Source organism: Fistularia commersonii, chromosome 14, assembly GCF_037954325.1.
Source record: "Fistularia commersonii isolate RoL2024-O1a breed Wild chromosome 14, RoL_Fcom_v1.0, whole genome shotgun sequence".
Lineage (NCBI taxonomy): Eukaryota > Metazoa > Chordata > Actinopteri > Syngnathiformes > Fistulariidae > Fistularia > Fistularia commersonii.
In genome coordinates, this window is record NC_141297.1 from 1597043 (window position 1) to 1624548 (window position 27506).

At 44.1% G+C, this 27506-nt stretch overlaps 1 protein-coding gene across 4 annotated transcripts; it reads right to left on the reverse strand.

Moving 5' to 3' along the window:
• Positions 1-846: 846 nt before the first annotated feature.
• frmd4bb (FERM domain containing 4Bb) lies at positions 847-27007 on the reverse strand. 4 transcript variants are annotated; one of them, XM_086158849.1, is made up of 24 exons: positions 26822-27007; positions 19242-19307; positions 17195-17289; positions 17024-17116; positions 16053-16137; positions 15712-15768; positions 15600-15622; positions 13565-13648; positions 13419-13484; positions 13080-13137; positions 12915-13001; positions 11513-11589; positions 9982-10120; positions 9765-9906; positions 9557-9690; positions 9350-9466; positions 7833-8061; positions 7700-7753; positions 6845-6989; positions 6497-6664; positions 5573-6357; positions 4073-4211; positions 3551-3676; positions 847-1567 (listed from the first exon to the last, which is right to left on the reverse strand). In XM_086158849.1, the coding sequence occupies exons 2-23, from the start codon at positions 19305-19307 to the stop codon at positions 3553-3555; spliced, it is 2967 nt and encodes a 988-aa protein (XP_086014975.1). In that variant the 5' UTR covers positions 26822-27007; the 3' UTR covers positions 847-1567; positions 3551-3552. The 4 variants fall into 4 exon arrangements, with proteins under 4 accessions (XP_086014975.1, XP_086014973.1, XP_086014974.1 ...); XM_086158847.1 differs by having other exon boundaries at positions 9350-9690; XM_086158848.1 differs by lacking the exons at positions 3551-3676; positions 26822-27007 and having other exon boundaries at positions 1388-1567; positions 9350-9690.
• Between the last annotated feature and the right edge of the window lie 499 nt (positions 27008-27506).

The window sequence follows — 27506 nt, forward strand, 5'->3', positions numbered from 1 at the left end:
GTGCCTTCCTTATCTTCCACTTGTTACTTAAGACACTTATACTGTAGTTTATTTGTATTTCTTATTCTCTCTTTTTCTCTTATTTTTTACTGTTTATACAATTTTTCTGCAATTATTTATTATTGGTTTTTTTTTTTTTTTGTAACTCTGGCACAACAATTTCCTTCGGGATAAATAAAGTCATTCTTATTCTTATTCTTATTCTTATTCTTATTCCTATTCCTATTCTTATTCTTATTCTTATTCTTATTCTTATTCTTATTCTTATTCTTATTCTTATTCTTATTCTTATTCTTATTCTTATTCTTATTCTTATTCTTATTGGCAGTGGGTTATGAACAAAATAATTATTGATATTATTAATCTCTGTCACACTGGTTTATACGTATTTATTTTTGTTTTTTATACTGAATATACATATATCACATATATAATGTAAAATATAATATAATTATATAATAATATTTTATATCATATATTATTACGGTACATAAAATGACATTTTTGTATATATATACATATATATACACAAATTTAAGCATTGAGTAGTCAAAGCAGGAACCTATTAAGTCTTCTTATAGCTGACAGCTGGATTTTTCATCATTTATCATGTTATTAGTGAGCAACGATCAATTTGTGTCGTACCGCGTGATGAATATTCCAGAGCTTTCGTCCTACGTGATCTGAGACGCGATTAGATGCGAAGAAGGTGTTATTATGGAAACCTTGACGGCAGGAGGGAAGACTCACGACGGCAAAAACAAACCCATCTGACGGCAGATCGAAAAAGAAAAGGAAGAAAAGGAGTGTTTCATCGACCGGTTATTCACCCGACACACAACTCCGAGGTGACACACACGTCTTTATTCACGTCCTTCTCGCCTGTGGAAAATATTTCATGACAACATCACGTAACATCACGCTGTACAAATATATGAGAAAGCAAACGACGACACACGATGGGTTCTCATTTTCTTGCTTCCTATATGGCAGTGATCTTGTGTTGCTATAAAATAAAATGAAAAAGAAAACAAAAAAACAGAGGTTCTTATCAAAAAATTTTTTTTTTTTTTTTTTTTTCCCCCCGACATGCGATTTTTCAAAACACGACACGACACCGACAAAGACACGTTTCCTATAAACAGTGTCGACATGATACATTCTGGTTTCAGGAAAAGGGCGGGAAGGAAGGGGCGTGGAACCCCCCCCTCCCCTGCTAACGCGCTAACGGCTAAATCAAAAAAAAAACAAAAAAAAAAACGTCCGATTCTCGAACGCGGCTCGAAATCGCCGAGGTCGTACGACGTTCCCGCCATTCCTCGACGCGTCCTTTCCCGCCCACGCCGCACGTCCGATTCCAAGGCACGAGGGGAAAGTCATTCAAGAGTGTCAACATGGAGGGGGTTCGGAGTTGGACGGAGGGGATCGAACATTTCCCAAGATTGAGATACGGCTAAAAAAAAAAAAGAAGGGGAACCTTGTTCCAACATCCTCTGGTCCGTGTGCAGCGGGCCGTGGCTCTGGTCCTCCTCAGTGGATGCTCATGTAGCTGCCGCCCAGGTGGAATCTAAACGAGAAGCGTGCGTGAGGATCTACAGAACGTCCGAAAATGGAAATAAAACTCGCGGGGTGGAAATGGAGATGAGGAACGCGTATTTGGATTCTGGTGTTTTGGGCCGGGATCTCAGTGCTCAAATTACCTTTAGCCAGAAAATACTACTTCATGCAGCATTTGCTAATCATGCTAACCCTGCAAGTTTGAGATACGTGTGTGAAGGAAACATCTGCTAACATGCTATTTTATGCTATTAGCTGATTCATTCACGCGTCACATCGAGACCCGCGGCTCTCTCGTTCAAAGATATGGAAACCGTTTCGAAATCTTGTTTTTGTGGCAAGAAAAAGAAGATTTGTGGCTTTTTGTGTGAAGAAATTCAAGTCCGGTTGCCACAAAAAGAAGATTTCGACAAGAATTCATGGTGACCTGGATGACTGAGGACGTCCTCAGGAATGTTCTCTCACTAATTTATAGCTTATATAGAGAGACCTTCACATGGTTTACAGCAGAAGTGGGCATTTTATACCTGTTTTGCTTTTTTATGCAGCCTGCCGAACTATTTTCTTTGAATAAGTAATATTTTCAATCCATATTGAATATATTTTTTCCTTTTGTTTAATTTTGTATGGCAGCTGACATACAAAATAACATCGGTACATTTAAAGGATGGTCAGTGATTTTGGAGTTGAAATAAAAAAAAAATGCCAAAAAATATTTAAATTGCAATTTTCATTTTGCTTAATTTAAATGATACCTAGTTGTCCGGCAGATAAAAAGTAAATACGAAATTAGACCTGGTTTTGAGACATGCAATCGTTCACCCTCATTCACATGGTTTACAGCAGAAGTGGGCATTTTACGCCTGTTTTGCTTTTTTATGCGGCCTACCAAACTACTTTCTTTGAATATTTTAAGTAACATTTTCAATCCATATTAAAATTATTTTTTCCTTTTGTTTAATTTTGTATGGCAGTTGCCATACAAAATAATGTTGGTACATTTACAGGATCATTAATGGTTTTAAAGTTGAAATAAAAAAATGCCAAAAAATATTTAAATTGAAATTTTCATTTTGTTTAATTCAAATGATACCTAGTTGGCCTGCAGATAAAAAGAAAATAAGAAATCAGCCCTGGTTTGGCAACATGCAGTCGTTCACCATCATTCACATGGTTTACAGCAGACCTGGGCATTTTATACCTGTTTTGCTTTTTTATGCAGCCTGCCGAACTATTTTCTTTGAATAAGTAATATTTTCAATCCATATTGAATATATTTTTTCCTTTTGTTTAATTTTGTATGGCAGCTGACATACAAAATAACATCGGTACATTTAAAGGATGGTCAGTGATTTTGGAGTTGAAATTAAAAAAAATGCCAAAAAATATTTAAATTGCAATTTTCATTTTGTTTAATTTAAACGATACCTCGTTGGCCTGCAGATAAAAAGTAAATAAGAAATCAGCCCTGGTTTGGAGACATGCAATCGTTCACCCTCTCATTCACATTGCATGAAAACACAAGTATTCATTCTCTCACTCACAAATGACGTTCAACTCATTCACTCGCTCATTCACACGTCGTGCACGTGAAGAACATGGAGGCTCCACCCAGAAAGGTCTCCCGTGGGACTCCAGTTCACCTTCTGAAGTCCACGTGACGTTTTCCCAGCGCTTGGATAATCGGTACATTTTGGAGCTAGCGCTATATTCTTAAATATTTGCACCGTGACATGCTAGCTAGCTGTCAGTGCTACGCTGGCTTTGTTTACGTCCGCTGCAAAAGCCGCGGGGAACAAACGGAAGTGAGCGTGAGACCACATCCTGGGTTCGACGCATGCCGGGCGGGAACGGGGGGGGAAAAAGAAAAGTGAGCGAAAAAAACGTGTCTCGAAAGAAAGTCAGAATACAACATGAAATGTATAAACGCTGGTGAGGACGGGATGATGGAGATGGGCGGCGGCACGACACAACGACGCCCGGTCCGTCTCACCCTTAGGTGCTGGACTGGTTCTCCGATGGTTCGTCTGCGTTAGCGGCCTCGGCGCCGATCGTCTCGACCGAGACGGATTTTTTGGGCATTGCGTCGCACCCGGAAATTTTGTTTTCCGGGGAAAATCTGCACGCGTGGGCGTTCGACAGCGGTCGGGAAGCAGAGAGAGGACAAAGACAGAGATCTTCGGCTAAGCTCAAGAATAAGCACAGGAATAAACTGACTTTTCGGGAAATGTTAGCATTACTAGCGTTGTGAAAAGCCCGATGGAAACGGCCACGTGGATATGAACTTTGTGTGACAAAGTACGTCACATATTGACGCTAATTGAACCTGGTGAATGAGGAAGCGAAAGCGCCCGAGGTGCGACACGTGACGCTTTCTCACATATTTCCCGAAACGCCGCTCCTTATCCTCTTCATCGCGGACCGCCGGCCGAGACGCTACAAATCAAGCTAATTCAAAAAAGACGTGCAGACGTTGCACAAAAACCCCGCCGTTAAAGGATCCGCACCCCCTCACCTGCTGTGTGTCGGACTCCGGGTGTATGGAGATGCAGGAGCTCCAGGCTGAGCGTACGGCGGCGTGTTGGGCGCATCGAAGTCCGTCAGGCCGACGGCCAGCTGGTTTCGCCAGTTCCCCGCGCTCTCCACCGAAGACACTACGGATGACGCGCAAAGAGTCGTTGTCACCGGAAGTGCTGACGTCGACCTTTCGGTCACATTGGCGGTTATTTTCGCAATCTATCGTCCGTTATCTAGCGCTTCTCCTGCACTTGCAGCCATTCACATGATTGGATCATTTTGGGTCTCCAATGAACCTTCTGCTTGTTTTTGGACTTTTGGAGGAACCCGGAGAACCGAGAAGAACCCCACGTAAACATGGGAGAACCCGGAGATGCCGTTCAGAGAGGCTCCAACCGGGGATCTTCTTGCTGAATGCCAACCTCTGCGCCTTAGCGGGGCCTTAGTCCCCGTCTCTTTCTTCAATCCATGAAATAAGAAGTGATTTCTAAACACCCTTCGAGGCGGACGCGAGGCGGACGCGTTCATTCTAACACAGTGTTTCCCAACCTTTTTTGAGCCATTTAACATTAGAAAAATCACACGTCGCACCAGCAAATAAATATGTCAAAAACATTTTTTAACAAATTAGAATGAAACCGTAGTCCCAATTTACTTGGTGTGAAATCTAATATATCTAATATCTGTAGATTCGTCAAGTTGCGATGCAAATTTCCCACTGATGTGCAACTTTTCAAGAACGCTTTTTTTTCAATATCTGAAGACGTGTCATCAATATGTCTGAAAATGGTATTATTTGAGAGAACTGGCTATTTCTTTATCAACGCCAGAGCCGAGCATTTCTTCTCCAATGATTTTTCAGCAACTTTATAGAAGCTTTCACTGCTTTCTCACTCGTCTTGGTAGTTTTCAACAACGCTGCCTGCTTGTTTACGCAGATAATCCGTAATTTCCGGACGATAAGCCGCGACTTTTTTCACTTAAACAACGATGCGGCTAATATATGGACTTTTTTTGGGTTGGGGGGGGACGCTAACGAGCTTCTCGTTGCTAAAACGTTTATCCTCGTCACATCGGACCGATGAAATGACCGGGAAATCCTGAGTCCGTTCGACTCCGACACCGAAGAAGACGACTTTGACGGTTTTAGTGCGCAGGAGGAAGCCCGAGATAGCGACCGGCTAGCCGGTGCGGCTTATACAGAGGTGCGCCCAATAGTCCGGAAATCACGGTACTTCTTATTCTAAAAATGTATCACGCAAAGCGTCACTAATCACTCTGGCACACAGATGCACAGGTTCATTCACTACCCGTCGCCATGGAATGGACACGCTGCCCACATAGACATAAGGAGACACATTATTAGCGTCGGATAAATAATTTTCAGACCAATCGGGTGAAAGCGGCGCACCTGATGCTCTCCCACGGCACGCTAATGTGCCGCGGCAAACACTGTTCTAACAAACCAGCTGGAATGGTCTTGAGGAAAGTGGCTCACCTGAGGAGAAGGAGGTGGTCCGGCTGGAGTGGCTGAAGGCCGCCGGCATGGTCTGGTAGCCCAGGCTGAGCTGAGAGCCACTTTCAAAGTCGTACCCGGCCAGCATGCCCCTTCCCGCCTCCCTGTGGCCCCTGCTGCGGTGGTACCACCCCCTCAGATGTTCAGCCACCAAGGCCTTCTGCATGTTCTTGGCCAGAAGCTCGGTTCTGGGCCCCTCCCTGCTCCGCGGGGGCCTCACCGTGGCGTAGGGATTCTGGGACAGACCGTCCGCCCGGTCGCTGCTGTAATGTCTGAACCTATCGTGCCCGTGGTACGCTTTCATTTGATACGACGGGTTGACGTTGTAGTGGCCCTCCACCTCGTTCTCGTACACGTAGGCGCCGTTAGCGTACGGCTCCATGTCCGAGCACGGGTAGCCAGAGATGTAGTAGGCACTGGGTGCGTAATGCGCCGAGGTCTCGCACGCGTAGCTACAGCCGGAGTGGTGCTGGACTAAGTTGGGCATGCTCCCGGTATTCCCGTACACCTCCACCTTCCTGTGGAGACGATGCATGGTTGAATTTCGGGAGTCCAGGGTACTGTAGTGGGAGATGGCGGCCCCGCAGTAGTCCAGGCTGGACTGACTGGTGTAGGAAGAGCAGTCCTCCAACACCTCCGTGCTGTTGCTGCGATGCGCCGGCGACAAGATAAAAACGGGCTTTTCCCCATCCGTGTCCTTTCTGGGCTGGGGATGGGATTCCAGACTTCCGCTGCGATGCCTGAAGCAGTGAGGCGACCCGTCGGACCTGGGGAGGAGGCAGAAGTCGTTAATCCCCCGAGGACCTCGGGGGTTTTGCTCGCGTATGTTCTCGAAGTCTGAAGGCGGAGGTACGGGTCGCGCCGAAGGGCGGGAGGGCGGGTCGCGCCGGGGAGCAGGAGTCGCACCTGAGCTGGCTGCTGCTGTAGGCATTGCGGGTCATGACCGGGGTGGGAGGCATGCTGCGTGGATCTCTAGGTGGTCTGGGGAGGGTTTTATAAGGGCTACTGTGGGTGGAGGAGACCTCTCTTGGGTTCTGGTAGAAGTGGGAAGCCTCCTGGCCTTCAAAAGCTAATCTAGAAGGGTGCGGTGTCGTAGCAGATGGTTAGAAAAAGAACCAAACGGGACGTGAGGACAGAAGGAGGCGGCATTCGTGACAAAATAAATGTTTGTTTTTTTTTTTCGAATGTAATGCTTTAGGCCAAGCGGGTCGAGAAAACGACGTAGAGAAAAGGAACGGCCGGAAGAATCCCAACCTGCTGTGGTTTTTGTGGTGGTGATTCTGCGGCGAGGCTTGACCCTCCGCTTCGTATTCCGCTCCCAGCGAATGCAAGGGGCTGAGCGGCGGGGAACCTTGGACCGACTGCGAGCGAGGCCTCTGGCCGGCGCCGTCTGAATCATCTGAGCGCGACGGGAAGCAACGAAGACGGGTGAATCGTTCGATAATTTCAATCGACAACAACTTCATATTCCCAGGAATGTAGCACCGCAGAGTTCCCACGCTTTTCTGGAGACGTTCGACTTATCAGCCGCTTTGGGACAGAAAAGTGCACCTCAAAAACAAGCTAGTAAAGAAGAAGAAGAGACAAAAATGGAGGCGGAAGCTGCCGAGACGTTCGTGGGATAACAACCGTGGACTATCGGACGGTTGGACGTTTTTTCAATCTTCTCCGCGTGAGGAACCCCGTTAGCCGCTAGCTAACAAATGTTAGGCAAAATGTTGACGTTTCTCTACGAGCCCTGAAACCCCTCTGTGGCGAAGCAGACCAGAAGAGATCGGACTTCTTCGTCCGCCCAGTTTCGTCACAAATGTTGTCAAAAATGGCGCGCTGCAAAAAGTTTCTAGTGAGTTGTTTGTTTGTTTTCCAAATTCTCCCGCTCATCCACGCTCTTGGTAGCTTTCTCTTAATTTCTCCACCACGTCCGGTATTTATTTTCCAAAATATGTTCATTTCTTTTGGAGTTACAATTTTTTTTTTCAGCGTCCTCGCCGGAAAAATTCTGGACTAGATTATCCTCTCGCTGTTCTCTGGATTTCTCAGTGTTTCCAGGAAGCGTGGGAGCCCTGCGTTAGCATCGCCGCTAACGGGGGGGGGGGGTTTGTTACTCACCGTCATCCAGCGGGAGGCTGGACAAGGAGCTGCAGTCCGAACGCACGAGCTCATCTGAAGAAAGACACGGTAACTCGGTGTTTATTGTCCGTCCGGCGCCGCGATTGGCGGCGTAACGCTTCCGGCGGCGTACCTGCGATGATCACCGAGGCCCGCTGGGTGGGCTTCTTGCCCTTCTTGATCCTGTACTGGTTCATCTCGTCCTCTATCTGCTGGAGCTTGTGCATGGCGTCCAGGCAGTTTCTCCTCCTCTTCTTCTTGATTGTTTTGCACAGCTCCGACTCGTTGGCTAGCTTCTTAGCCGCCTCCACGATCTTTCGCTGCAGGGCGAACTTGCTCTCCAGGTTTCTGAGGAAAGGATCCTGGAGGAAACACAACATGTTACGCGAGATAGCATAAGCTAGAGGAGGAGGGCAACCTAATTAATGCAGATATCATGTTTATTATATACAGGACTATTTATGTAGAAATTATTTTACAAAATTGTCAGTACTGAATCACTCTGCATTGACGGGACTGTCTCAGAAAATTAGAATATTGTGATAAAGTTCTTTATAAGAATAAGAACAACTTTATTTATCCAGAAGGAAATTGTTGTGCCAGAGTTACAAGAAAAAACTAAAAATAATGAATAATAGTAGAAAATTGTAGAAACAGTAAAAATAAAAAAAAGGGAAAATAAAAACTACAAGAAATATCTTCTAAAATGCAATTACAAAAACTAAAATATCATAGATTCTGGATTCATTACGAATCAACTGAAAAATTGCAAGCCTTTTATTGTTTTAATATTGCTGATTATGGGTTACATCTTAAAAAAACTCAAAAATCCTATCTCAAAATATTAGAATATCATGAAAAAGTAATTTTTGTTTTTTTTAATTGCATTACAGAAGATAAAGAACTTGATCACAATATTCTAATTTTCTGAGACACTCCTGTAAATGCAGAGTTATTCAGTAAAGACAATCTGCACAATTTTGTAAAATAATTAATGTATAAATATAGATATACAATCATCCTTTTACTCTTTTTTTCAATTTAAATTAAATTAAATTAAATTAAATTAAATTACATTTAATTTAATTTGATTTGATTTGATTTGATTCTAAATTAAATCAAATTAAATTTAAATTAAATTAAATTAAATATAATTAAATTTATCTAATTTATTTAATTTATTTAATTAATTTAAATTAATTTAATTTAATTTAATTATTTGTTTGTTTGTTTATTTATCTATTTTGAAATTTACTCGTTACCCCATGTGCCCCCTTATTGCCCCTCGGGGACAAATAAAAAGTTTTTCTGATTCTGATTCTTCCCATGTCGATTTCAATCCAGTCCTACTTTATAAAGAAGTCTTGTGCACGTTTCAAATACTGCAAATTAGTCACCGTAAAGATTAGTGTTATTCATTTTTGGTAAAAAAAACATACTTTCCCTAATCAGAAAAGAAAAGACACTCTTGTTGTGCAAACTTTTGGGTTTTGCACTAAGTATCCACTGTCCTGCTAGCAGCGCAGCTAGCCCAAGCTACTTCCTGAATATAAAATCCTATCCGACGGTCCTCAGCGACCGCCGCTGGTTTCCAAATGAATGTAACGCGTTCAGACGGACAGACGTGACATCCCGGAGAGACATACGGACCTCGTTGTACGGGAAAAGGTCATCTAACTTGAAAGCGGTGCCGACTCGCCGCCTGACCTGCGGCGGCCTCTCGCCCGACGACAGGGGATACTCTTTCGGCAGCTTCCCGGTGAGCTCCTGGAAGGGGGAGGACGGAGGGAAACAACGATAGCATGTTAGCGTCCTAGCCGCGACCGACGCCGTTTTAGCACGAGCGGAATCACTCACGGCTTCCCTCAGGCAAATTTTCTTCAGCTCTTTTGTTTTCTTGGCTAAAATATCTTGGATTTCCTGCTCTTTTTTCCTCAGCTCGGACAGCTTTTCTTTCTTCTGCTCTTCGCTCATCTCCGAGTCTGCGGAACCTATCCAAAGAGCGCTCCGTCAACATCTGTCATGACATTTTGCAACGTGACATTTTGTCGCCACGGCGACCCACCCGTCGAAACCAGGCTGCCGTTGCTGGCCGTGATGAAGTTGTTTTTCAAGGCCGCGTCGCCGAGCTTGTTGATTTTCGCGCCGCCGTGCTCGGTGAGATCCATGGCGATCTCCTCCAGACTCCTGGCCGCTCCTACCTTCGCCTGAGGAGGCGAAAACGGAGGGAGAGATTTACGGACCGATAAAAGAAAGTACGGAACGTGATGAACGGGACTCACTTTGCTTTGCTTTCGGTCCAAGTAGAACTGGTGCTGACTGATAGCCATGACCCAAATGGTTTTGATCAGAGAGTGGCTGGCATACCACGTGTGGATGAGGAGGCCCGTCTGGCCGAAGGTCCGCTTGGTTACTGCTCGCCTGTTCCGGCACGTTTTACACATTTAACACTCCTATCCTTCATCATTAAACTGCTGATTATCATCATCGTCATCATTTTTTAATCATATATTTTATATGTGTACATATCTATTGATATGTATATATATTATTACTATTATTATTATATTATTTATATTTATATTATATTATTTTATATTATTTTTATTTTATTTTTATATTATTTTATCATATTTGTATTATTTATTGATATCATTTATTTATTTAATATACATATCCTTCATCATTAAACTGCTGATTATCATCATCGTCATAAATACATTATTATTCTTTAATCATATATGTTATATGTGTACATATCTATTGATATGTATTTATATTATTTTATTTTATATTATTTTTATTTTATTTTTATATTATTTTATTATATTTGTATTATTTATTGATATCCATTTATTTATTTAACGTACATATCCTTCATCATTAAACTGCTGATTATCATCATAGTCATTATTACATTATTATTCTTTAATCATGTATTTTATATGTGTACATATCTATTGACATGTATTTATATTATTTATTTAATATCATTTTTATTTTATTTTTATATTATTTTATCATATTTGTATTATTTATTGATATCCATTTATTTAAATTATTTTATTATATTTTTATTATTTATTGACATTTATTTAGTTAATTATTTATCATATTTATTGATATGCTGCTGTAACAAAGGAATTCCCCCTATGGGGATAAATAAAGTATTATCTTATCTTATCTTATCTTATCTTATCTTATCTTATCTTATCTTATCTTATCTTATCTTATCTTTAATTTTCTTTTCTTTTCTTATGTATTTATTTACTATTATTTATTTTCTATTTATCATTATTATTATTCTTGTATACAGACTTACAACCATTCATCCTCTAATTCAAACATCTTGTTAGCGAGAAAAGCTATTATTATTATTATTATCATTATTATTATCATTGTTATCATCATATCATTATTATTATCATCATATCATAATATCTACATTATTATTTTTCATTATTCACATAATCATTCTTATCATTATTACCATAATTTATTATTAGCACTCAATTTATGATTACTGCTACAACTATTATCATTCTTATTGTTGTTATTATTCACATTATTACAAACATATTATTGATACCCACGTCACCATTTTTACTATTCTTATTTTTATTATTCACATTATCAATATTATTACTAACATATTAATGATACCACATTACCATTACTATTATTCTTATTATTATTATTCACATTATCAATATTATTACTAACATATTGATGATACCACATTACCATTACTATTACTCTTATTTTTATTATTCACATTATCATTATTATTATTACTTCCACTGAAGGGCTTACCTGTGTGGATCGTTCACCTCCACCGCAAACTTCTTCTCCCGGAAGTAAAGGTTTTCCAGCTGCTTCCACTGATACAGCTGGAAAAAAAAAAAAAAAAAAAAGTAAATAAAAAGGATAAAAGAAAATAATGTAAAGTCAAAATAATGTGCAAAGTAAATAACAGCTGAATAGGAAATTATTCTCCTGTGTGCTCCGACAAACTACAAAAAGAGCGCCGTCCCCATAAACGCAATTATGTTCGTCTCACAAAATAAAACCTGCCATTCGAGGTCGGAGCCGCTGATAATGAAAACCGTGCGCCGTGTTCGGAAAGAGGTTTCCATCGAGAACACGTGTTTGGACGAATTCGTAATAACGTGTCGCCGGTCCGGAAGCCTCGCCCTCGGGGGTCGGATCCACGGGGGCCGACGTTACGCAAACAAAAAAAAAAAAAAGCAAAAAACCATAAAACTTTCTGAGTGCGTGTCGTCGCCGCTTCGACCACAAAAAAAAAAAAAAAAAAAAAAAAAAACCCAGACTGCGTGATCTGTTATTACAAGTCCAGGCTGCCAAGTCTGCAATAATGCAGGTGTTGTTGTGGCGGCTAACGGCGAGGGGGGGGGGACGCACAACACTTTCCATGCCTCATCAAACCCCTTTTCCATATCGCCCAGGTGCTCGACGGGTACGAGCGTCAATGATTCACCCGGCGTCTCGGTGAGACGGGAGTGAGGCACGGACTCCCGCAGACGGCGTAAACACCAGCCTTCCCGTCGCGTTATTGGGTTATATTAGCCCTAGCCGACACATGCAGAGGAAAAGCGGTTTCCGAGCAACGGCGGTCAGAGTAAACACCGGATGATAAGGACTCCGAGGCCGAAAGCGATTGGTTTCCGGTCTTACCGGTGGAAATCTTCGTTTTCCCGAGTTGTCAAATCCTCCCAAACGCAAACGGCGTCCTTCAGCTCCGGACTTGTCTCCTCAGGTATTCTCCCGACACGCTGGATAATGCCCGAATCCGTCCCTTTTCTGTTTGACATCACCAGCTCCCTCCCTTTCTACCTCCCCGCCCACCTTGCACAACTTCCAGCGAAGGACTAGAAGTTCAGACGGATTGCCACGAAAACCTCCCGAAGTCCTGCTTCTGGGTCACGGCATACCTCCGAGATCACTCACGTGGGTGTTCCTTGTATCTGGCAGGCTAAGACGGCCGCGATGAAACTAGAAAAGCAGGTTCCCGCTGTTCATATAGGGTTTAAAATGATCCTCGGCGAGTCTTGTTTTGTTCCCGAAGGGACCGACAACAAGTGGCGTTTAATCGGCCGAGCGGCTTTCGCTCTTAGAAAAGCCAAAGCCGGAGCTGCTTCGGAATCCGAAGCGGGGGAACAACTGTAGCCTATGTGCGAGGGACTCGTATGTTTACCTTTCGGGGTTTTAATTTATCCTGCAGGTCGTACTGTCCAATCCCCTTGTAGCTGATCCCGAGCCACCAAGGGATCCCTTGTTTGTCCTGCGAGGCGAGAGCACAGCTGGTACAGTTTCCCGGCGCAACTTCCAGGTAAAATCGCCGTAACGTTAGCTCACCTACCTTCACCTCGTAGTAATGCACGCCATATGTGGGCAAGGATTCCACTAATGTCAAATACCTGGAGTAAAAGAAGAGATCGGTTGAAGCCAGGACACCGGTTGTTAACATCTGGGAGACACGTGGATCGTCTCGAAGACCCGATGTGATACTTTAGAACGGGCATGCGAGCAATTTGATGAGTCAGTCTGATTCACCGGAGACACTGATTTCTATCAGATGATGAAAAAGCGAAGTGCAGGGAGCAAGAGAGTGAGGTGACGGAGAGGCCGCCAAAGCCCAGCGCTGTTAATCACCGCCTCGCCGAAGAGGCGCAACTGCTATTTGGTTTTCAACACTTACTGCACGATGGCTTGTCCTCGGGAGACTCCTTTGAGCTGCTTGTAATACTCGATCACTCGATCCTCGCTGCAACGAAAGACGCATTTTCACCCGTAAGACGGTCTGACCGTTTGGCACAAATGTACTCGAAGGGGCGCCGGACATACCAGTAGGCAAGTGACGGGTGTTCCTTCAGCACTTTAGTGGGGAGAGTCGGCAGTTTCTTCAACTCGGCCCTGGTGGTTTCGTCACTGGGAAAAACAAGACGTCAGATAAAGGGAGCAAGACTTGTATGTTCGGGTGTCGCTTCAGCTTAGAATGCATCCGACTTGGCTCTACCAGATGGGGAGGTGTAGCAGGCAGCCCCCGCACCCTTCCACCCCTTCCCCCGACGCTGTTTTTGGCGAGGTTCCTAGAAGTACCTTGGTACGGGCTACTGAGTACACGGCTAGTAATGTGCCTGAATCTCTGCTGCAGGTCTACAGATGACAAGGGATCCACAACGTGTCCACAAGATGGATGGATGTGTCCCTTAGTCTCCCTTCTGCGTCCATCACACTCCTGCTTCCGGCCATATTGAGCATATTGGAGGTGCTTCAAGAGTCTTGCTAGCATTTTCAAGAGTGCAGTTCAGACCTGCTCTACATGGAAAGGGTCTTTGGACAACTGATTTGGCGCCACGACTACTAACCACTTTCGCTGTCAACAAGGACAGGATGTAGTTACGGTGGGGAAAGTCAGACGGTCTCCTTCAGCAAGGCGCTAGAACAACTGAGAGGAACGTTGTAGAAGGTGAGGGTTACGTACAATGACAGAACGCGAAAGCACGGCGACCGTCAAGGAAACGTGGGGTATTGGAATTGAGTTGCTCTCTCAAAGCTCCAGTCTGGCAGCCGCTGTGAGGCGTCGTAGTTAATATCCATCAAGAGGACTCGTACGTGCACGCCGCTGCTCGAAGACCGCGGGGTGGCTTGTCAGCCGAGCCCAGAGCCGATGCTTTCCCCCCCCAACATCTAAAATATCCACAAGGGAGCAGCTCAGCTGTGAAGGAAGCTTCTTTTACCGATCTTCATTTTTAATACTTCCGTCACATTTGGGTATTTGCTTTTTCAAGGCTTTTCGCTTTTCCATGCCGTGTGAGATACCGGTTATGTCTCATCCTTTTTCAGACAGACTCGACTTTCAACCCTGCGGGAGAAATCGACCGCCTGCGTTTACTGAAATGCAATTTGCATTTCCAGGTGAGGCAACCAGCTGCGATGCCTCGATTAGCATCCGGCCGCCGCGACACGAAAGCGCCGCTCCTGCACGCGCTTAAGCGTTTCCGAAAATCATTAATCCACTCGCTGTAGCGTCCCGCCTGTGCAACTCGGCCCTGCGCCGCGTTGTGAAATATCTGCAGGGTCATGCTTTGCAGCCCCGTAGGGATTTCAATTTGACGTGTGCAAACGTGGTGTGTTTAGATCCAGGATTTCCACACACACACACACACTTTCCAAGGTGTACAGACAGATCTCCACCCCGGGATCAGGAAGATGGAGGCGTGAGCGGAGATGTCCGGTTTACGAGGCAGGAGGAAGAGCCGGAGGCAGCGGAGATGAAGACGTGGAGGTGGAGGTGAGGAGGAGAGGGAACGTGTCAGGTGTTCCGGAGAAGGTTTGGACTTGGACGGAGGAGGAATGGTGAAGATCTGGGTAGAAGGAGGGCAGGAAGGCGAGCAAAGACCGGAGAGGTCAGTCGGAGGAAGATGATTGGCGAAGATACTCTCAGATGGACTCAGGCTCTCTGCTGGCAAAACAACGAGTTGGCAGGAGGAAAGTAAACACCTCCTGATCGAGCACGTGTACGAATCTGCAACGACGTCTGCGCTCCCGAGGCGTCTTATTTAGCAGCAGCTGCTAAAAAAGAAAAAAAAAAAAACAGGTGGGTTGTTACGCAACACGTCTGAAGCTCGAGGCGGTCGCGTCCGACGTGGAGGAAAGAGTCGGCTTTCTTCGAAGCGAACCCTTCGTCCGGCCTCTTTCAGCACCGCGGGATTCATTAGCCGCTCGGTGCGAAGCTCCCCGCCGCTCCTCGGCCTCGCAAGATGCCGCCATCGATTCCCGCTCCGGAGAAAACAAGTGACCTATCGAGCGACTCCTCTGAAAGGCGCCTATTAGCTGTTGTTGGATACTCATCACCCAGGTGATGATATGCACTCACCTCGTGTAGTCTCCCTTGGCCTCCTGGTGGGGGAAGAAATAACATGTTATCAAATCACTTGAAACGCTGCCATTAGCGCAAATGTGTGTGTGTGTGTGTGTGTGTGACGAACCTGCAAAGCATTGGCGGCTAACTTGAAGACGTTCTCGCTTTCCACTTCTATGATCCCCTGGGAGGTAAAAACAGATAAGAAGAAGGGAAATAAACAGACCGGAGCCCTGGCAGGGGCAAAAAAAAAGGCAGTTTTTTTTTTTTTTTTTTTGCCCTAAAATAACCTTCTGAGGATTCTGAAAATAAAAAGCCCCCGCTTCGCATTCCTCTCGCTTGAGTGTGAAAAAAAAAAAAAAAAACGCCGCTGTCTGCCGCGCAAATGTGCTGCGAGGTGTCCAGACGCAGTGAATCATCGAACCCGAAAAAAGAGATAAATAAAAAAAAAAAAAGGACAGAGCTTACATTGTAGACGGCGGATTTAGCGTTCAGGAAGAACAGCTCCACTGTTATGATGTCCTTCAGCTGTATGATGTTTTCTACATAAAACCTGAGGACAAATTGAAAGTCAGATCCTGACAAAGCAGTGGAAACATGCAGGCAGATCATTTTCTGTATTTTTCACACTATAAGGCGCTTAAAATCCTTACATTTTCTCAAAAATCGCCATGCGCCTTATAATCAGGTGCGCCTTATGTATGAATTCTTCCAATTTTATGTGGTACACCGCGCTAAAACATCTGTCAAAATGTTTTAGTGCAACTTTTAGTGCAGACTAACTAATTATGTAGTGCTGGAATACAACGTTGTTCCGAATGAGATAAATAAAGTTTGACAAAAAGGACTGTTTTGTTTGGCTTTAAATACCGTATGTTTTATCACGCGCCTATAGTCCGCTAATTAAGGTTATACTTTAGCCTGTCGGAGCAGCAGGGCCTTCTCTGCAGGCCCCAACACTATCAGAATCACCCAATCTTTTTATTTCAGTAATATGTATAAAACAATTCCTGGGGTAAAAGCCGGGGTAAAAGGCTTGAAATACGAAGCTGTCGCTTTAACCGATCAGATTTCCGGTTGGTGACACTGCGCCCAACTTGGACTTTCAATATCTGTTCGCATCTTTTGATTGGCTGGCCAATTAGCGGTCGAGCCAGAGCTAGCAATCCAACCAACCGACTAGCAAAGAAGTAGTTTGTTGACCCACAATGGCGGAAGATATGGCGGAGGGAATTCCAACCAAGCTTCAAGAAGCCGGGCAACCGCTAAGCTAGCATGTCTGTTTTGGACAAACGTTTCGTCTACCGCTCTCCATTCCTTCGCTACTAGCGCTACCCTCGGCTCTTCGGCCTGGATTTGAGGGGCATCGAATCGAGGAGGCCACTCCGTCCGACCTGCGCCCTTCTGGGAGGGAGCGGACTTAGAAGAAGAGCCGTCACCTGACGAGGAAGTTGAGGCAGATGGAGCCGGGCTTCTTCGAAAAGTCGTGTTCGAGGACCCTGCGGTCCATCTGCAGCCACTTGCACTGACCACTGCGAAGGCAAGCATACCGCCGTCACGTGGAGGCTCAACCAAACGGTGATGGACGCCGAGGACGTCCGGATACGTACTTGTCGTCGAAAAATGCGAGTCCGAAGAATTCCTTCTCTTTGAGGTTGAAATGGGAGGAAACCAAATCGAGGAGCTCGTACGACAGGAGCTTGGGCTGTGGAAGGAGAAGCAAGCTCATGATCGGCTTCGGCGGAGGCAACAGAACTAGCTTCAGGAGCCAACGCTTCGCCACATCTGTCGCATTCGCAGCTCTCATTCACACATTCAGGCAAATTTAGCGTCTCCAGTGAACCTACTGGAGGTTCTTGAGCTGTGGGAGGAACCCGGAGAACCCGGAGGAACCCCATGTAGACACGGGGAGAACATGAAGACTCCGACCAGAGACCTTCTTGCCGTGAGGACGAGGTGCTAACCGACGCCCAGCATTTACATGCAATTAAAATAAATTGAAAACGGATAAAGGGCCGAGTGAAGAACTGGTAAGTGTTCTCCTGTATCAATGTGGTCCAGATACTAATGTTTTTGTTGTTTCCTCCCTGGAAGATCTGAGCAGAAGGTCGGCCCGAGGGAGGCGACCCCTGCGACCAGATCACTGACGCTGACAAAATACGAAAGGCTCTTTGACCTCGTCGGGTCTCTGCTGGAAAGTCCGACATGCGGAGAAAATTCAGCCAGGAATCGGGGATCCGACCGCCAACCTTCTGAATAGTTTGAATATTAAAAAAAAATAAATAATAATAATTAAAATGAAATTATTGTTTATTTATTGTTTATTTTTAATAAAACATGTATTTCTTATATCTGAAGTCATGATCGTCGTCATTACTGTTATTATTATGACAATAAGAATAATAGAAGTTGTATGTAATGTGTATAATTATCATTAAAATAGTAATAATTATTATTATTATCAGAATCAGAATACTTTATTGACCCCTAATGGGGGAAACTGCTTTTTGTTGAAAGAAGCTCCAGCTCGCAAAATGAAGAAGAATCAAAATAGGACTTTATATACAAAAATAAATAAAATAAAGAATAAAATAGTGAATAATATAATAAAATTAATAAATGGTCAAGATCAAAAGAAAAAAAATAGAATAATAATGAAAAAGTTAAATGTATGTAATAATATGGAAATAAAAATATATGTAACATATGTATATATGTTTATTTACAAGTACATGTATATGAATATGTAACCCCTATGAATATCGAGCTCCTAAAATGTGAGAATAGCGATCAACTAAGTTCTTCTTCTATTTTTTTTCTCTCTTCAGCCCCACTTTGAACGTGAGCTAATGAGCATTTGAATTGAAAAAAGACAAACAATATTTTAAAACTGATCATTTTCCATCCGCTTAGTCTTTTAAGTCGCCTTCGTACCCGAAACGAAGGTTGACGCACTGGTTTAATGGTGAGCGACGGATTCCGGTGTGGATTCCTCAGAGGAACATTATTATTATTATTATTATTATCATCATTATTATTATCATTATTGTTATTATCATCATTATTATTATCATTATTGTTATTTTTATTATTATTATTATTATTATTGTTGTTGTTGTTGTTGTTGTTGTTGTTGTTGTTATTATTATTATTATTATTTATTATTATTATTATTATTATTATTATTATTATTATTATTATAAGATAAACTTGATCCCCAATAGGGGAAATTCCTTTGTCACAGAAGCTGAACAGTTTTGCCAAAAAAAGGAAAATAAATATGAATATAAATATAAATAGAACTATTATCACCTTCAAAATTATAATAATGTAATGTGTATCAGTCTTATTATAATCAGAACAATAATGTTATAATAGCAATAATTTATTATATATTTTAATTTACTTATAATTTATAATTCATAATTAATTTATTTATCGTAATAATATTATCATGCAATTAGCAATGGCAATAATAATTGTAAAATAATGTGTATTATTACAACAATAATAATAGCAGTCATAATAATGTGGATTTTTTTAATCAGCATTATTATTATTATTATTATTATTTAACCAATTTTTTTCTGATGTTAATCAACTCCGTACTTTGAATTTCACTTCCAACAACCCACCAAATAAAGAGAAGATTTGTACCTGAACCAGCAGCTCCAGCTTCCTGTCGTCCAGCAGCTGCACTTGACACAACCTGCCCTCCGTCATCTGCAAAGGACAGGAAACAGGAAGTGGAGGCTTCTTGTGACACACGCCGCATATCAGTCATCATCACGAGCGCCGTTGCATCAGATCCGCGGTCGCGCCGGTGATTTACAGCCGAGTGTCACGGGATTTAGGAGGGGACCGTCAAACCGAGCCGGATCCAGGCGATTTCGCCTCCGAGCCACCCCGACTCGCGGTGACGTCACCGGCGACAATGAGCCCATTGTCTCAAAGGGATTTCGCCGCCGCGGTAACCACGGGAGGGATTTGAGGCTCCGTCCCGGCCGATCGTGCGTGACCTTTCAAACCCCTCAACTCGCTGCAAAAAAAAAAAAACATCCAAAATTCAAATTTCAACTGTTTTCTCGCGGCCTCAGCCGGTTCCTCAGCCGTTTTTTTTTTTTTTTTTTTTTTTTGTGTGTTTTTTTTCTCACCTCCCCTCTAAAGACGCTTCATCTGACAGAATGAGGCCGTTCGTACCTGGTAGATCTCCCCGGGGAAGGCGCAGGTGCGAACGCATCCCTGACCGGACATCATCCCGCCGCGAGAGTCTCCCCTCGGAAACCGCCGAACCGGACGAAACTCGGCGGAGGGAGCGGCGAGCTCGGCCCCCGGGTTTTTGTGCGCCAGCGGCTTAGCGGTCGGTTCAAATCAACAGCTGACGGGATGAACGGCGAAAGGCTGGACGTAAAGATTCCTGGCCGACGCTGCGCCGTTTAAAGCGCTAGCGGGACGGAAGTGGATAAATAACGGGTTTCGTTCAGTAAATTTCGGCGATTGTGCCGTGAAACCGCGTATGAGAGGGTGAATGGTTGTATAAGAATAAGAATAAGAATAAGAACAACTTTATTTATCCCAAAGGAAATTGTTGTGCCAGTTTCACGTAAAACATAACAACAATAAATGATAGTAAGAATTTTATAAACAGTATTAAAAAAAAGGGGGAGAATAAGAAATACAAAAAAATCTATAAAGTGTCAAAGTAACAAGTCAAGGCTATAAAGCGTCTTAAGGTCTTAAGTACAAAGATTTTGAGATTCCCTGCAGCTGAAGGGAGAGGAATTAAAAAGTCATGCATGTCTCTATATGAAGTATGAATGAATGAGTGAAGGGTTGTGTGTCTGTATATGTGTGAATGAGAGGGTGAATAGTTGTAACTCCATGTGAATGTATGAGTGAATTGTTGTATGTCTTCATATGACGCATAGGTGAATGAGTGAATGGCTGCATGTCACTATATGTGTGAATGAGAGGGTGAACGCTTTTATATCTCTACATGACATGTGTGTTAATGAATGAGTGAATGGTTGTATGTCTTCATGTGACACATGAGTGAATGAATGAGTTGTATTATGTTTCTATGTGAATGAATGAGTGAAAGGCTGCATGTCTCCATATGACGCGTGAATGGATGAGTGAATGGCTGTATTTCTCTATTGTGTGAATGAGAGGGTGAATGATTATAACGCTCTATGTGAATGTGTGAGTGAATGGTTTTACGTCTTCATGTGACACATGAGTGAATGAATGAGTTATTTTATGTCTCTTTGTGAATGAATGAGTGAATGGTTGCATGTCTCAATATGATGTGTGAATGGATGAGTGAATGGTTGTATGTCTTTATATGTGTGAATGAGAGGGTGAATGCTTTTATATCTCTACATGACGTGTGAATGAATGACTGAGTGAATGGTTGCATGTCTCAATTATTGTAAATGAGAGGGTGAATAGTTGTAACTCCCTGTGTAAATGAATGAGTGAATGCTTGTATGTCACCATGTGACGCATGAGTGAATGAATGAGTTATTTTATGTCTCTTTGTGAATGAATGAGTGAATGGTTGCATGTCTCAATATGATGTGTGAATGGATGAGTGAATGGTTTTCATCTACATATGACGCATAAGTAAATAAATGAATCATTGTATGTCCTCATATGACGCATAGGTGAATGAGTGAATGGCTGCATGTCATTATATTTGTGTGAATGAGAGGGTGAATGCTTTTATATCTCTACATGATGTTTGTGTGAATGAATGATTGAATGGTTGCATGCCTTTATAAGATGTGTGAATGAATGAGTGAAGGGTTGCATGTCTCAATATGACGTGTGAATGAATGAGTGAATGGCTGTATTTCTCTATTTGTGTGAATGAGAGGGTGAATGATTATAACGCTCTATGTGAATGTGTGAGTGAACGGTTTTACGTCTCAACGTGAATGAATGAGTGAACGGCCGTATGTCTTGAAATGAAGTCTGGATGATCATGTGACATATGAGTTGTATGTTTCTATGTGAATGAATGAGTGAATAGCTGCTTGTCTCTATATGATGCGTGAATGAACGGCTGTACGTCCCACATGACGTGTGAATGATTGAATGCATTGTACGTCTCTATGGTTGTCAATGAGTGGGTGAACGGCCTGCGACCTCTCGTCCAATCACACGTCAGACCCCCCCCATAAGCGTCATGGATAATGAATGAATGAATGGATGAAGACGCTTCACATTCAACACCCGACCCTTCTCATTTACACGCGCTGATAAAAGATTCAGCATGGCTCCGCCCCCTAAGCTTTGGGGGCGGAGCCAAACACACACCCCTTCCCATGACATCATCGCATTTTTGTAATGAGCGCTTATTCAATCCCAGAATAGTGTTTCTTTCTTGTCACAACGGCCATAAATTCCCTTTCAAGACCGAAATCAAATCTCCGGCTTCAATAAATCCAATTAATTTGGACCCTGTGTGTGTGTGTGTGTGTGTGAGCGTATGCGAGTGTGTGTGACACATTTATCTAAATGCAATAAGATCTCATGATTTCAGGTTGGCCACTAGATGGTGCGGGGAATATCATTTTTCCGACGGTCATATGGAGAAAATGGCAGCCTGACGCGGCGCTCGGTAGTTTTTCCTCGGATGCGTGACTTGGACTTTGGTGACGTGGACGAAGCGAGGACGAGGCGGAGGAGATGCGACGCATTTCTGCGATGAATCATCTGAGAGCTGTGGGATTTTTAACACGTGGCTTAGATTTCAGCTCTGACCCACCGGCTGCCGTTTAAATCCGGATCACAAACAAATAATTGCCGTTGCCGTGTGTTCGAAACCTCCCGAAGTACTCGAACGCGACCGGATTCTTCTTGCCGTGAATAAAAGGCGACAAAAGAAGAAAAACCCCTGCCGAAAATTCCGGATCCGCATCCTAGGCGTGAATACGGCGCAGATGACGAAGCATCGGTCGGTGTTTGTTAAAAAGTGAAAATATAATAAGAGAAGTATCTGCGGACGGCTAATTAGGACGCTAACGTTCGCTAATAGAGGCGTTTATTATTATAAATAATAAATGTCGTTATGATTCGCCGGTTGTTTTCCCCGCAGGAGGCACTTCGGGGGGAAACAAACGCATGAGAAACGCCGGTTAATTAAAGCGGAGATGGATTTCGTTTTATTAATAGTCCTGAAGCGCCGCCGCCAACACAAAGTCCAATCCGAAGGCCGGGAAAGTTACACGGTGACGCTCCGCTGGCGTGGACACCGCTAACGGCGGTTAAATGTCATGTCCAAACCGCAGCCTCGCTTATCTCCCTCTCCCAGTTTCCATGCATCATTTATAAGGCCGCGCTGCTCGCCGATCCTCTCCGGTAACACGTTTCTCGGGCCGTTTCGCGCAAAAACGCGCGATCCGTTCCGGAGACGGGGATATGAGGGTGACGCGTGGCTAACGGTTAGCTTTCTGAGCGGATTCTGCCGAACGAACGACGGCGGCGTCACAGCCAGACGGCGTTCGGGTGTCTAAATCAACACGGGGACGGCGGCTAAAGGGCAAGACGCTGCGGTTACAAAGTGGGCGGCGACGGTGGATTATCTCCCCCCGATCGGATGTCTCGCCGTGACTCATCCTGTCGGCGGGTCAAATGTAGCCGCGGGATGTTAGCCAAAATCACAATATCGGGTTTTTACGTTCACGTAGCCAAATAGCGAGGCCCGTGTTCGAACGTGGACGGTCAAAGCGGTGGAAAGTGAGAAGAGGGTCAGGGAGGAAGACGGGACCTGAGACTGAGGAGGAAGAAGAAGAGCAGCAACACCGAGACTGAGGAGCTACGATGGAACTTCATGACACTTCGTGAAGAGAACGCTGATGCTTTCAGGACAGCAGAAGGGACTTGATACACACACATACACACACACACACACACACACACATATATATATATGTGCAGTATAGGCAGAGAGAAATATAGATAGATAGATATATAGTTCGACTATGGATGGATGGATGATAGAGGGGGAGGGATGGATGGAAAAGTAGATGAATAGACAGATGGAGGGACGGAGAGAGTGACAGATAGATAGATAGATAGATAGATAGATAGATAGATAGATAGATAGATAGATAGATAGATAGATAGATAGATAGATAGATAGATAAATAGATAAATAGATAGATAGGTAACCTGCTAACTTGCTAGCTTGCCATCTAGCTAGCTATCTAGCTAGATAGATAGATAGATAGCCTGCTAACTTGCTAGCTTGCCATCTAGCCAGCTATCTAGCTAGATAGATAGATAGCCTGCTAACTTGCTAGCTTGCTATCTAGCAGCTATCTAGCTTGCTAGCTTGCTAGCTTGCTATATAGATAGATAGATAGATAGATAGATAGATAGATAGATAGATAGATAGATAGATAGATAGATAGATAGATAGATAGATAGATAGATAGATAGATAGATAGATAGATAGATAGATAGATAGACTTCATCCAGATTATTCTATGCTGATGTTCAAGAAGCAGCTTTGTGAATACTGAGATACAATTTTCCTTCCAACCCCCACCATCATCCCTCCATCCCTCCATCCCTCCATCCCTCCATCCCTCCATCACCCCCTCCAGCCGTACTTTGTAATCCAAAGTTAAACAGCAGCTGCACCTCCAATTACTTCCCAACATCACCATCCTGGTAGCTTTTTTTTTGTTTTGTTTTTTCCTCCCTCCCAGGCACTGTTTAAACTGGATCTGGTCTGGAGAGCAGAGGCCGTCCGCCGCCTCGACCCGTTCATGATTATTAATCAGACTCTCTCCGTATCCAGGGTTGGAGATGCTGGTGAATATTAGCATGTTTACATCACGTGTGAATGACATGGTGAATAGTTGCATGTCTCAATGACGTGTGAATGAGAGGGTTAATATTAAAACATCTACGTGATGCGTGATTGACCGGCTGAACGGTCGCATGACTTAATTTGAGGTGTGAATGAGGCGGCGAATGGACGTATATCTCTATGACGGGTAAATGAGAGGGTGAATATTGGAACATTTATAGACAAGTGAATGAGAGGGTGAATGTATGTCTCTATATGACATGTTAATAAGGCAACCCTGAGTGCAGGAGAATGAATGGATGAATGAATGAATGAATGGATGAATGAATCCAAAAATAGATGCCTCCCTCTCAATCCTGAGCACATTTCACAGATGTATGAATGAGAGGATGAATGGTTGCACGTCTCTCTATGACATGTAAATGACAGGCGAATATTTATATACTTATATGACGTGTGAATGAGAGGGTTAATGCATGTCTATATGACATGTTAATAAGCCTCTAGCAAACATGAATGAATGAATGAATCCAAAAACAGACGCCTCCCTCTCAATCCTGACCACATTTCACATTGCACATCTTTCCATAACATGTAAATGACAGGGTGAATATTTGTATGTCTATATGACGTGTGAATGGTTGTATGTTGATATGACGTGTGAATGACAGGGTGAATATTTGAATGTCTATATGATGCATGAACGAGAGGGTTGAGGGTTGCATGACATTTTACATATGACTGCACGTCTCTCTATGACATGTAAATGACAGGGTGAATATTTCTGTACTTATATGATGTGTGAATGAGAGGGTGAATGTATGACTATATGACATGTTAATAAGCCTCTAGCAAACATGGATGCATGAATGAATGAATGAATGCCTCCCTCTCAATCCTGAGCACATTTCACATTGCACATCTTTCCATGACATGTAAATGACAGGGTGAATATTTGTATGTCTATATGACGTGTGAATGGTTGCATGTTGATATGACGTGTGAATGACAGGGTGAATATTTACATACTTATATGACATGTGAATGAGAGGGTGAATAGTTGCATGACTCCATGACGTGTAAATGAGAGGGTGAATGTATGTCTATATGACATGTTAATACGGCTCTAGCAAACATTAATGAATGAATGAATGAATGAATGAATAGACGCCTCCCTCTCAATCCTGAGCACATTTCCCATTGCACATCTTTCCATGACATGTAAATGACAGGGTGAATATTTGTACGTCAATATGACGTGTAACTGAGAAGGTTAAAGGTTGTCTATATGACATGTTAAAAAGGCTCTAGCAAACATGAATGAATGAATGAATGAATGAATGAATGAATCCCATGTTTAAGTCTTCCGGCCCGTCCAAAAATAGATGCCTCCCTCTCAATCTTGAGCACATTTCACAGAAAACCCTCGCGGCTCCTCGATGGCCGCCTGCCCGGATCTCCAGCCGCCCTCCACCCGGGACGTCTCCAGCTCCTGCAGCTCCAAGCGAGGCGGATAAAAGCGCTGGGCTGAGGATCTCGTCGGCTTCAAAGAGTCAACCTTGGGTTTTTTTGGGGGGTTTTTGCTGCTGAGAAACAGCCCCTGAGAAGTCCACCGCGGTGATAAATGACACAGGATATCCTCTCCAGAAGAAATTAGGAAGACGGGGCAAAGTTTCACGTGGGACACGCGTGTCCCGGAGAGTCACGGCCACGTTTCCTGTTTACGACATCCTTAAAAACACATCCTTAAACCGGATAGTATCGGCACGCCAATGTCAAAGCGGCCTCGGCCGAGCACAAAGAGAGCAGAAAAGGCGGGCGCCTCGGCCCGGACCGACCACTCACATTTGTCACAAAATAAGAAGAAGCGCAAGTTGGGAAGGTCCGAGGATGAAATCCCGCCCGGGCGTGCGAGAGGCCGAGAGGCTGAACCTTCCAGGAGGGTGAAATGATGATTCATCCGGCGCTTTTCTTTTTTTTTTTTTTTTTTAAATATCCACCAAGTGGCACTGCCTGTGTTAGTGTCGACCATCTCATGAACTTCACACCCGGCACCGCTCCTCCATCCTGCACCTACAAAGGGACCGGCCCACCTCAGGGCCACGGAAGAGAACAATGAATGTGCTACTTTCAGGTGACTGTGCGTGGGTGGCTTCCACCTGAGCGCCCCGGCGACCACATAGGTCCGGTGAAACAAAACAAAAAAATAAAAAAAATTTGAAAAAAAAAAACGGTAAAGTAGACCCTTTCTGGGGAGCACGCCCTGCAGCCGAAAAAAAAAAAAAAAAAAAAAAAAAAACAAAACCCGCGGTGGTCATTTCCGTGGATAACCTCCCCGCCGGTCCCTGAACGCACCACACTTTGTCTCCTCCGCGCTCGCCGGGAAGGGATGAATCAGCTCAGCCTCCCTTACCTTTGCACGTCCTCTCAGATCCGGGTCCGGGTCTGGAGCCGGGGATGCATCGCTCGGCGGCTCGGCGTCTCACTGTCCTCCCCGGAGGGTCGCGCCGGCGAGGGGAGCCGCCGCGCAGCCGCTTCCCATGCTCGTCCTCCGGCGCCGCTGCAGCGCAACACCCGCCTCGTATTGAGCCACCCTCACCACGCCTTCAGCCGCCGGCTATTATGTGAACAAGCTTCGCATCCCTCCCTCCTTTCCTCCCTCCTTCCTTCCCTCCCTCCCTCCTTTGCTCCCTCCTCCCTCTCATCCAGCAGCTGCCGGCCGGCCTGCTTCACGGCGCAGCCTCACAAAGGGCCTCTTCCGGCGGGGAGCATCCCTCTCTGCGCCCCGGAGCCCCGGATGGCTGATGACGGGGGGCGGGGGTGGAGGGTGGGTGGGCCCGCATCCTTTGCGCGTACACGCACGCCATTGTGCGCGGCCATCTTTCTTGTAGTTTTTTTTTTTTTTTTTTTTTTTTTCGGCATCGCTTCCGTATTTTCCAACACTGGATCCACCTGGAAAAAAAAGGATTTTAGGTTGAGAAAATAAAAATCAGTCATATCTTTTAGTCAGGGGGTGCTGGAGCCCATCCGAACTGGGATTTTGGGGGGGACAGGCGGGGTTCGACCCGGATCCATCCCGGGGCCACGTGGAGAGATAA

Bases quoted from the DNA above. Each gene is read 5' to 3' on its own strand.
- frmd4bb (XM_086158847.1), bottom strand. From the start codon at position 19,307: ATGACGGAGGGCAGGTTGTGTCAAGTGCAGCTGCTGGACGACAGGAAG. The intron at 10,121-11,512 runs GTAAGCCCTTCA...GTGCCGGAACAG, and splicing joins GAGGTGAACGATCCACACAG to GCGAGCAGTAACCAAGCGGA. The intron at 4,212-5,572 runs GTGAGCCACTTT...CGTCATCCGTAG, and splicing joins GACCACCTCCTTCTCCTCAG to TGTCTTCGGTGGAGAGCGCG.